Below are 12,121 nucleotides of genomic sequence, written 5' to 3' on the forward strand. Positions count from 1 at the left end.
TTGCTTTTTGTGTTGCTTCAATGCCCTTGCTATCGTCTGTTTATTTGATAAAATTATATGGGGGTCCTTTGGTCTCAGGTAAGGCCAGGCACAGGCTCTCCTCTCTTTTCAAGAGGGCCCACTCATGGGTCTCCCATTTATTAGGAAAGCAGGAAGGCAGGCAGGAAGGAAACTGGCTGATAAGGACCGAGGCTTGGAAGTTAGGTCATCTAAGCACTAGCCTGGCTTTGTCATCGAGCCCTCTGAGATGTCCTTGTTCTACCCTCTGGCTTCCTTTGTTTCAGCTCCTTCATCCATAAAGAATTTTTTTATTGTGGTAAAATGTACATTACATAATATTTACTATTTTAACCATTTTTAAGTGTACCATTCTGTGACCTTTTAGTGTCTTCCCATTTTTCTGTGCCCATAGAGCCATTCATCCCCGGAACTTCTTCATGTTCTCCAACCAAAACTGTGGGCCGTTATATAGTAGCACCCCATTTCCCCTCCCCTGGTTCCCTATGACCACCATTTTACTCTCCCTTTCTGTGAACTTAACCACTCTAGGCACCTCTTATAATTGAAATCGTATAGTATTTTTCCTTTTGTGACTAGCTTATTTCATTTAACCATCTTTTTCCAGGTTCATTCAGGTTATGGCATGTACCAGAATTTCCTTCCTTTTTAAGGCTGGATAATATTCCATATGCGTGTGTATGTGTGTGTGTGTGTGTCTTCTACATTTTTTAATCCATTTATCATACTTTGATTGTTTCCACCTTTTGGTTCTTGGGAGTAATGTTGCTGTGAACAGGGATGTTTAAAATATCTATTTGAATCCTTACTTTCAATTCTGGGCACTTACTTAGATGTAAAGGAGAATTTTGAAGGTAAACCGAGGTTACAGTGTAAAGAGCTTTGATAAATGCTGAGGACAGCATTTTATGGTGGGACATACATAGTCACCTTTAGATAAATGGGAAGCATGATTCCTCACGAGGTTATGGTTGATTTCCACTTGGAGTCTTTGTGAGAGGAGATCCTTCTGGACTGCCTGCCATTCCTAGGTCGTATCAGCGTGACTAATACTGGTCTCTTTCTTTGTGAAAACCTTAGCATTCTGATTCTTTTCCCATATTCAGATCTTAAGATCTTTCACTTATTTTAAACACAATTTCGCATGTTTATTCTTATGTTAATATAGGCAGTGCTTCATCCCATCTGTGCCTTCTGGGATCTGAGCAAAAACGGTAAGTTTTAAAATATTGGCTGTCTTAAGAACAACTGAATTTTAAACATTGTTAGACACCCCCGTTTCCTTTCATTCCACCCCAGCCAGAATGAGTCACAGTGTAAGTGTGATAACTGAACTGCGGAGTTTAGTTTAGGTAGCTTGGGAAGTGAACCACATTTCTGCAACTTTTTACTCATTGCAAGAAGACATAAGTAAACTTGACTTTTTTTTTTAACCAAACAATCTCTTTGATTTCAGTTATTTTGAAAATACAGTATGCATTTTGATTGCCACTTTTAGATGAACGTCGATATATGTTTGATCTCATTCTTTTAAGGATGCCTCTGAGATTATTAATATGCATGAGGCACACAATTTAGAATCTAGCTACCAGACTTCAGATTATGTGGAAAACATGCTAAAGGACTATAAATAAGAAATGGTTATAATACATGTATGTTGCTTGAAAGAAATGAACTGCCTCCAAAATGGCATTAGACAATTAAGAGAAAAAGGCAAAATTAAGGGAGAAGTCACTAGGTATAAGGTATGGGGATCTCTTCATACAACTATGAAACTTCCCTCGTCTGCTCCCTAAGGGTCACCTTCTCTTGGGGATACCCGGTGGGATTATCCTGGCTAAATCTAAACCAGGACCAGTCCTACTGCTTCTTGGTAAAAAATGGAGTCTGAAGGTGTCCCAACCTCTGTTTTTGATAAGCCTTATCAGAACTGGAAAGTTGTGGTGTTTGGTTTCTAGTTGCACAGTTTTGAGAAATTGGATTTGCTGGAAAATAATTAAAATGGTATTACCTTGCAGACTTAAAATACTCTTCAAATATATAAATTGCTCATATTCCATATCCTACCATAAAAGTCAGATAAGATGTACTAAGGGCATTTATAAGAGGTTTCCACTGTGCATGATTGCTGTGCACATAATAATAAGAACTCTGACCTCTGTTTGTTCTTATGTCTTTACAAAAATAAAGGCTGACCCAAGGCAAAAAATGTGTTGATCTTCAGGCTTCATTAGTATGTAACATATTAGAAAGAGGGATACTCTTTTCATGGAAGTTTATTTTGTAATACATTAAAAGTTAAACTAAAATCAAACTTTTGCAGGATCTTCAGTAGAACACAGTTGAAAACCACTGACTAGATAATGTCTTGCTGCCAGCACTAACAATCTATGATTCCAGGAATCTAAATTATTCCGAGTATTGGCAGCTTTAAGAATTGTATCTGTTTGACTGATAAACTGCAAGGCAGAAAAGACTGAGGCATATTTTCCTAAAGAAGATATCATCCATTATAGAAAAGGAACTGGCCTGCTGTTATTTTCACACTGTTTGTGGACTTCCTCTTGCAGAAGGTTCTGGATTTTGGAATACTTCAGGATGTGTGACACAGAGAAATTCAGATGAGAGCGAGACCGTCTGCTTATGTAACCACCTCACACACTTTGGAGTTCTGATGGTAGGGGAGGAATTTCTAAACTCATTTTGAAATGGTATAATTTGGGAAGGCATACTTCTTTTTGGAAGTCAGCCTTTTTAGATTACGTGTTTTGGGAAATTATTTCCTGATAATTGTCATCTGTATTTTGAATCCTGGTAATTAGCAGAGATCACATATTTAAAATATGTAACAATAATTATAAAAAAGAATTCTTTTTTCCTGTAGTATTAACAGCAGTTATAAATAGTCCTGGAAATAAGAGGATCACCATGAGACTCTTGAATTAAGAGAGACACAGAGTTGGGGAGGCAGAGAGGAAAGGGGGAGGGAGAGAAAAAAGTTAAAGAGGAAGACAATGTTGGGTTTTACTCACACTGAGGGGAACTGTGAAAATTTTGATAAAATATTGTTCTTGTATTATCTCTCGTTGGACTGAATGTGACTTTATAGAAGGTACTGTGCTAGGTGATCCAGCTGTCACCCCAAATGATGCAGGCCCCCCCAACCCCTCGTGAGCACAGCCTGTTGGAACAGATTAGGGACTAAGACACCATGAAGTCCTCAGGACTGTGAGAGAAGAGGGGGGTGTGACATGCCTGTTACCACTAAACCTTCATATTATTCTTTCTTTCCTTCCTTCTTTCCCATGGCCCTATTTTTGTCTCATTAACTAGCCTGTCCACAGTTTTAAAAAACAAAAATTAGATCACATCAACATTTTTTTTTCATCTCGCCAAATTTTTGAGAGCCACCGTCCATGTAATAACTTTCTTGGATTCCCCGATAGACTTATTCCTCTGTCTTATATCTCATAGATGTGTGTCTTTGAGGATAGATTTCAGATGTGTTCTATATCCTTCCGCTTGTAACAGAGCTCTTGTTTCTGGTAGTTGGTTTAGTTCCCAAGGATCAAACCACATTTGCTTTTTAAAATGTTGATGGCATTCGTGTAGGCTGAGACAGTAAAGCTTTTTGAATTTGAATCACAAACATCATGGTTATGTTTCTCCCCTCCCTTAGATCTTACTCCCATTTCCCGTGGGACTGGGCAGGTGCAGTAGGGACTGTGGGATGTGGCATTAGGCTCATGAACCCACTTGCCAATGTAAATGGTCGATGTCATACGGCCATCCTGAAAGTGATCTTCCTGACACTCTACTGCATATATGCTCTGAGGGATAAAGCAAGTCATCGAAAAAGGCAGCAATTATAGCAAATAACTTTTTAACTTTCCAAAAATAGAAGTATTTTTCTCTACTGCTAGAGCATGAAAATGAACAATTAAACTAAAGCATGTTTTCTCTAAGTAAAACAAACACGCTCTTGGTTTTGTTTTGTTTTAAGATTTTATTTTTTTATTTTAGAGAGAGATACAGGTAGAGAGAGTACGAGCTGGAGAAGGGGCAGAGGGAGGGGGGAGAGAGAGAATCTCAAGCAGACTCCACACTGAGTCCAGAGCCTGATACGGGTCTTGATCTCAAGAACCTGAGATAATGACCTAAGCAGAAAGCAAGAGTCAGACATTCACCAGCTGCCCCCAAACCTACTCAGTTTTAACTTCCACTTTCTCCTTTCTCCAAAAGCGATAGTAGACATTGTTGTAGAAAACACTGATTTGCAACATTATTCACTCAGGTATATAAGCTCTAGCTTAATTCATTTATCTCTTTGAATTGTGTACATGTGCACACATGTATGTATGTGCACGTGTGTGTTTGAGCACGATTGTGTATGTTGTAGGTCTAAGGTTAGATAAATAGGTAACCAGTAATACAGTTCAGTATACAGTAGTGATTTATGTGTCACCCAAGTTGGTTTCCTGTTACTTTGGTTAGTTTCTTCACATATGGTTTGAATTTTATTATGAATTTGTAATTGTGTATTTTTCTGTTGTCATTTGATAAAATAATTAGTTTTACATATATGTAAGTATATGCATTTTTTAATACTGTTCTTTGCACCTTGGCTGCTCTTACAAGTTTATAAACTGCTGGGAGACAAACTTTCCAAGAATTTATTCTTCCTGGCAATGAGCCCATGTCCCCTCAGCTTTTCCAGACCACCAGGACTTTGCTAAGAAACTTTTTTGATTTATAAACTCTTTATTCATTTATATAAGATATTCTCAGAGTCTACATTGCCCTGTGACACACTGACCATAGGGGAGGTTAAAAAATATACCCCAGACCTATAATTATTTCTTTTAATCTACAAATATGCAAAGGTTTTAATGTCCTCTATTAACATTCTCTTATAGTAAAACTGAATTTAATGCTTTTAACATTAGTACATTTTCATGTTGGCTAGTTCAGAGGAATAAATATTTTCATATTCTTCATTCTCTAAAAGTACAAACAACATGAGAGTTGTGTATGAATGTGTAATAGTAAACAACATTATTTAATTTACACTTTAAGTTATGGTTTTAATTGTGGCTTGCAAGTTCACCTCACCTAGATGGGAAGCCACAAGTTTTTCAAGAGGTAAGAACAAGTCATCTGGAGATTCCTCAAGACCATTTCTCTGCTCCATGAAATCCTGGAGTAACCAAAATGTTGGTCAGGGTAACCTATCCGTGAGTCCACTGGCACTGACTTGAACCCCATCTCATGTGCCAGGGCAGTCCCAGGTTCTTCCAGTGTTTGGAGGGATTTCTGGGAGAAAAAGGTAGGCTATGTCCCTTCTGACCTAGAGCCCTGTGTCTGCTGAATTTGATCACTGTGCATTTTTGGGAGCCACAGAAGTGGTTACCTGTTTCTTACTGCCTTACCCAAACCTTAGACCGACTCTTCTGTCATCATTTCACAGACACAAACTCACATGCAGACACAACCTACCGGAGGCTTTGTTTGTGAGTAACAAGTTTTATTGGCATGCTGGTGAAAATTAAAGAGAATTAAGACATAAAATGAAAATCTTATAAAGCAGAATTTATTTTTTCATAATTTAAGACCTAAAAAAATTTTTTTAAGATCTAAAATTTTAAACCAGATATCCCCTTTGGAATATGGCCTTTCTCCAAGAAGTCTCCATTTTTGAACATCTGCGTATAACAGAGATGTCTTCTCTTCTCCAACCAAGATTAGTGGATGGTCTTAACTCAAGATTTATCCCTAACCCAATTCCCTATTTAAGGAAGAAAAGAAAGATTTCCCTCCCAGACCCAGACTTTACAAGTTTGCCTCTGCATAGTGAAATTAATACTTCATGTTAATATGCTAAGAAGTGTTTACTTCTTTCCATTCCACAAATCATAACACTTAATGGTGTTATAATAATCATAATCATAATGGTGCCCTCTCAGGTCAACAGGGATTAAAAAAAGAAAAGTCTCTGTAATCTAAAAATCTATAACGGTTTCTCACTTATAAAAAAATAAATAAATAAAGACCATTTAAACCAATACATGCCAAGCTTTGAAATGACCACAGTTAAGGTCCTCAGCACTACACTCAGAAGCACCAGTCTCTGGCTGTCCATTGGCTGAGCCCCGCACTACTGGAAAGCCAGCACTTGCCTGAGGGCTCCCATTGGCCATAGTGGCCTCTATTTGTACTTGTGTCCTTAGCCCTGTGAATGTTAGCAATGGGCCTGATCATTTATTATGCAAGGCAGGGACTTCCCCAATTTCTGGTGAGGGACCAACCCAGTGGTTTTGCTCTTCAGTCTATTCTGGTGGGCAAAGGGTTTGGATTACCAGGTAATGAGAGAAAACAACATGCAACCCTCTCAGTAATGCTACACTTTGGCTTATGGAATTATCAGCAAGAGTACAATACATGGAAGCTTCCATATTGATTTGCAGTGTTGCTTTTAGCCCCTTAGATTGTGCTAAAATTGTAAGTGCTAGCAATGAACTTTCTAATAAAACACTATTCCTGTGAAAAGAGAGATTCTTAACAGCTGCTTCCCATGTTTTTATGTAGGACCTTCAAAGAACTGCCTCTCAGATAGATGCAAGAAACACCAAAGTTCTCACCTTCATCACCTATATTGGGTGTGGGTTATCTGCTATATTTTCAGCAGCCACTCTCCTGACATATGTTGCATTTGAGTAAGTATTTTTTATCTGTCAAAAGCCAGTGCTAACTGCCCCAAAACATGAATAAGGAAATTGCCTTTGCTTTAAAAAAATCACTGTACACTTTCTGAATCATGGAGAGTGGTTCAACTTTAATGTTCAGGTTTCTCATAACATAGATCATGCAACATAAATTTTCTCACTATAGAATCTTAATGTATAATTATTGTATGTCCATGGATAAAACGCATTTAATAGATGATTAACATATAAATAAATCAAATAATACATTTTGTTAATTTAAAACAAAATTAGTCCTGAAACAAGAACCCTTTTTCGGTAAAGATTTTTTATTTATTCATTTATTTATTCAGAGAGAGAGAGAGAGAGCTTGTCCCAGAGCATGAACAGGGGGAAGGGGAAGAGTGTCAGAGGGAAAGAGAGAAGCTGACTCTCTTCCAAGCAGTGACCCTAGGGGTCGGGCTCCATCCCAGGATGCCAGATCATGACCTGAAGCAGAGTTCACCGACTGAGCCACCCAGGTACCCTAACAGGAACTTTTTTTTTTTTAATGGATCCTTACCTCATTAAAAATCAAGGAAATTTCAGAGAATTTTAGGGAAATTTTTTTAACAAAAATCTCATTTTTATAACTAAGATGTTTTCTAGATTTAAAAAAAAAAGCCATTGAAACTTAATTGGAAATTTGGTAAACAATTGGAAACAGTTTTGAAATAAAATTGATATTAAAAAAACTTTAGGAGAAAAATCAATGAAACAAGATGGGATTGGGAAGGAGACAAACCATTAGTGACTCTTAATCTTACAAAACAAACTGAGGGTTGCTGGGGGGAGGGGGTTTGGGAGAAGGGGGGGTGGGGTTATGGACATTGGGGAGAGTATGTGCTTTGGTGAGTGCTGTGAAGTGTGTAAACCTGGCGATTCACAGACCTGTACCCCTGGGAATAAAAATACATGTTTATAAAAAAATAAAAAATTAAAAAAAAAAAACTTTAGGGACACCTGGGTGGCTCAGTCATTTAAGTATCTGCCTCCTGCTTGGATCGTGATCCCAGGGTCCTGGGGTTAAGCTCTGAGTCTGGCTCTGTGCTCAGCTAGGAGTCTGCTTCTCCCTCTCCCTCTGCCCCTCTCCCTGCTTACGCACTTGTTCTTCTCTCTCTCTCTCAAATAAATAAAATGTTTAATTTTTTTAAAAAACTTAGTAATTTGTCAAATACTCATAAATATTCTTAAATACTCCTAATTAGATACAAATCTCCTCCTAATGGTGCCATCACAAAGATGGCTTTATTGCGGGGATCTATCGAAGATAGGAATTGACCACCTGTGCTTAAAATACTAATTTACGGTATTCCTTCTTCTCTTCATTTTTCCCTTTTCCAGAAAGTTGCGAAGGGACTATCCCTCCAAAATCCTGATGAACTTGAGTACAGCCCTGTTGTTCTTGAACCTCCTTTTCCTCTTGGATGGCTGGATCGCCTCATTTCATGTGGATGGCCTTTGCACGGCCGTTGCGGCCTTGCTCCATTTCTTCCTTCTTGCAACCTTTACCTGGATGGGGCTGGAAGCAATTCACATGTACATTGCCCTGGTTAAAGTATTTAATACTTACATTCGCAGATACATACTGAAATTCTGCATCGCTGGCTGGGGTAAGCCTCATAAACGTTTTGGCTTTGTGTTCACTGTCAGGGAAATTGACCGTCTCTCACAGGAAAGTCCTAAGTCGAAAGATTAGTGCTGCTAAAAAGAAACTTCAAAATTGTGAATGATGCGGGTTTGGTGTACACATCCCAAGGCAGGGGCTTCCTCAGAATGGTATTTTTAAAAACTATTCAGCTGTTCTTACTAAATTCAGGAGTAAAGTAAAAAGCCCTAGCCTCCTGAGTCACCACAAACTTATTTCCTGTGACCAGAGCCAGCCCACCCAAGTCTGGAGAAGCAGCTGGCGGACAGTGGTGCATTTCCATTATGTTTCAAAATATAAAAGCAGCTTAGACTCCTTGCTGTCCTCACCCCCAAACACATGCGCATGTCTTGGATCCAGCAAGAGAGTGTTATTTTTGTGTGTGCAACCAGAATATTGACAAAATTCTTGCCTTGTACTTCTTAACATGATTCCTTAGCCAGACATGGATGGTAGCCTTAGACTGTTTGGAATCTTCTAAATGGGCTTCTTCTCTATCTGGGTTCATAATGGAGCAAACATTTAGAGCTTGCTCGTTTCTTTTTTTCTTGGGAGGGTGGTGGGCAGAGATAGCAATACAGATGTATGGGACATTTCCAAGGCGTTGGGAACTAAAATCATCTTTCAGGGAATTAGGGTGGTGTGGGCTTCCCCAGTGAAATATTCATGAAAATACTTTATTGACTCTCTGGAGAGGAAAGAGGAGACTGTAAAAACTTTACAGCCCCATGGTTTCTTCCCCACTGTTTCTAAGGAGTTTTCTTTACATAGAAAGGGACAAAATAAACTGCAGTTTCCTTACTGCCCAAACTCTGGCAGAGTGGCAGCTGTCATCGACGAAGGACATTTGCTCTGGATTCAGAATAAACCAGGTTCTGGGTCTCTAATGAGTAACAGTAAGCAAACACAATATTTAACTGTTATTTAAGAACAGGTTTTAACTGTTGCCAGTTAAAGTTGGACATTCCTCACCAAAGAAGGGATCGTATTGTTGCTTTTAAGCAAGTTGCAAGTTCTAAAAAAAAATTCTGTGATGTGGGGGGGTTTCTTTCTCTCTCTCTCTTTTCCCCCGCCTGCCATTATCAGTCTTATAAGGCAGTTCTAGATGCTTTGGAGCAGTTGCTTATGTCATGGTCTTTCTATAACAGGTCTGCCTGGCTTTGTTGTGTCCATTGTTCTGGTAAGCAGAAAGCAAAATGAGGTCTACGGAAAAGATACTTATGGAAAAGGACAGGGGGATGAATTGTAAGTAATAACAACTTGTTGGAAATTTATTTGTGATGAGTGTATCTCCTTTGCTTTCTGTGTCATCAGCAGTCTGATTTATTGAGCATTTGTTATATGCCAGGAATCATGTTAGGGTCTGGGATTCAAAGATGTTCAAGACAGATTTTGCCTTTGTGGCAGTCATGTTCCAGTGTGGAATACATAACCCAGAATGATAACCATTTTTACGAGAATTTTTAGATGAATTTAATTGCTTTAAATACTTTATCCAATTTTTGAGGTACCTTAAGAACTCCCATAGTATTAATTAGGCCTGGGGAGCGTCTGTAAATTGTTTAGTTTGTGTTGACATTACTCATAGAACATGTTACACATGGTACCATTTTTAAATTAATTTCATCTATTTTCTGTCTATCTATGTGTGTGCATGTGTGTGTGTGTGTGTGTGTGTGTGTGTGTGATTCTGAATATCAAGTATATCCTTCCACATCTTATAAAGATGTTGTGATTGGTGTAAGCTTTTTAACTTCATGAGGAGCATTACCATAGGAGTATCAAAGTTCTATAATGAAGTCTTGCCTCAACTAGGCCAATTATTTTGCAACAGTAATGGAATTCGTGATTTACATGTGTCTTAAGTAGGAATTTACTCCACTCGCATGATGGGAGACTTGGAATTAGGCAGCTACTGCCATTGGTCTTATGGCTGAAAATGTTGGGATCAGCAGCTCTACAGCGATCCTGGCCTTTCTCTCAAATTTAGTATGTGGTTGTACAGCTCCAGAGCTTGTTTTCATGGTGGAAGTGGAAAGAACACATTAGGGTCTCTCCCAAAAATCCCCTAGAAGATTTTGCTTCCCCATTTCATAGAACAATGTCCCTGCAAAAGAGATTGAGAAAATGAGTACTTTGATTTCCCATTCTCTGGAGAGTAGTTTCATAAGAGGAAAGGGGTCTAGATTTGGTTTTGGGTGAGCCAAACATGAGTGTCTTCACACCAAGACAGAATTCAAGAAGCCACCTTGTTTTCTTTTTAACTGTTGACTTAAATAACTTGATATTAAGATGATGGCTAGCCAAAACAAGCCAAACAAACAAACATAACAAAACAAAACAAAATAACTGTGTAAACATCAAAAAAGAAACTGAGGCCCAGGAAAATGAAGTGACTGTCTAAAGGTATTGAGAAAGGCTGAGCTGTGAAATCTGCTGAAACCCAAGCTAAGCCAGGAAAAGCCTTCAGTCAACAGGAGGTGGTAATAAATCTTTTTCTTTCTGGTTTCTTCTTCTTTCAGCTGTTGGATTCAGGATCCAGTCGTCTTTTATGTGACCTGCGCTGGGTACTTTGGAGTCATGTTTTTTCTGAATGTTGCCATGTTCATCGTGGTGATGGTGCAAATCTGTGGGAGGAATGGCAAAAGAAGCAACCGGACCCTGCGTGAAGAGGTTTTAAGGAACTTGCGCAGTGTGATCAGCCTAACATTTCTGCTGGGCATGACATGGGGTTTTGCTTTCTTTGCCTGGGGACCCTTAAATGTCCCTTTTATGTACCTGTTCTCCATCTTCAATTCATTACAAGGTAAGCTAAGCAATTGCTGCCTTCAGACTTCATCATGGGTACAGACAGTTTCATTTAAGGCCAGATGCTATGCAAATTTCTACATCTTTGTTCCAAATAATGAACATAGTTCCAGGTACAGGGTACTCACTGAAAGGATCTTGAACAGAAAGGTGAGGTAGGATGTCAGTTTGTTTTCAGTGAGGTGTATCACTTAGAATAGTGCCTAGCAGGTATAGGTGCTCAACAAATCTGTATTGTTTAATGACTAAATATGGGGCACGGAGGTATCCAATGGCAAGTTTAAAGGGAGGCACAGATAACTTTTACCTTCTACACATTTTTCCTTAATATCCTACGTGGATGTAACAATCTTGGCCAGAAGTTGTTTTAGAATCTATTCAGGGACAGAACAAGTCTCCTAGATTCTTTGACTCCTTGGATTTCAAAATAAATACCAGTACTCCAGCTCAAAAGTGCTCATTTTCTCATGAGATACAGCATTTAGTTGAACAATTTAGCAAACATTTGCCAATGGTCTGCTGTGTACAAAAATCAAAGGCTTCCTCTGAGGAGCTCACTGTCACGCTTCTGATTCCATAATACACACCTGAGTATACTCCATGATGAACTTAACATTTAAACTTAAATAAACATAAATTATATTTTGCAAAAGGTGAATGACGTTCTTTAAGATATTGGATATACCTTGGGTTGTTGATTAATTTCCCCAATGTTCAGAAGCACCAGGAGGCCCACACAACAAAGGAACAAGGGGACAAAGCTTGGAATTTTTTGAGTAGGGCATTACTGCGGGCTTACCTGAAGCTCCTGGCTGTGCAGTTGTAAGCATGTGGGGAAAGGCAAGCTGACTAAAGCTGACGAAATCTGAGCTGGGGTGGGTGGCGTGGTGGGGGGCATGTTGTATTA

The 12,121-nt window shown here is 38.8% G+C and overlaps 1 protein-coding gene across 5 annotated transcripts in view; it reads left to right on the forward strand.

Annotated features, from left to right (window-relative positions):
* The window catches only part of ADGRG6 (adhesion G protein-coupled receptor G6), a 137,502-nt gene that overhangs the window by 104,156 nt on the left and 21,225 nt on the right, over positions 1-12,121 (forward strand). For all 5 annotated transcript variants that reach the window (XM_059400841.1, XM_059400840.1, XM_059400842.1 and 2 more), the window contains 6 exons: positions 1,187-1,232; positions 2,589-2,695; positions 6,604-6,731; positions 8,103-8,371; positions 9,555-9,651; positions 10,929-11,212. In XM_059400841.1, coding sequence (XP_059256824.1) covers positions 1,187-1,232; positions 2,589-2,695; positions 6,604-6,731; positions 8,103-8,371; positions 9,555-9,651; positions 10,929-11,212 — 931 coding nt within the window. The remainder of the gene's footprint in view (positions 1-1,186; positions 1,233-2,588; positions 2,696-6,603; positions 6,732-8,102; positions 8,372-9,554; positions 9,652-10,928; positions 11,213-12,121) is intronic.

The sequence above is a fragment of the Mustela nigripes genome, chromosome 5, assembly GCF_022355385.1.
Source record: "Mustela nigripes isolate SB6536 chromosome 5, MUSNIG.SB6536, whole genome shotgun sequence".
Lineage (NCBI taxonomy): Eukaryota > Metazoa > Chordata > Mammalia > Carnivora > Mustelidae > Mustela > Mustela nigripes.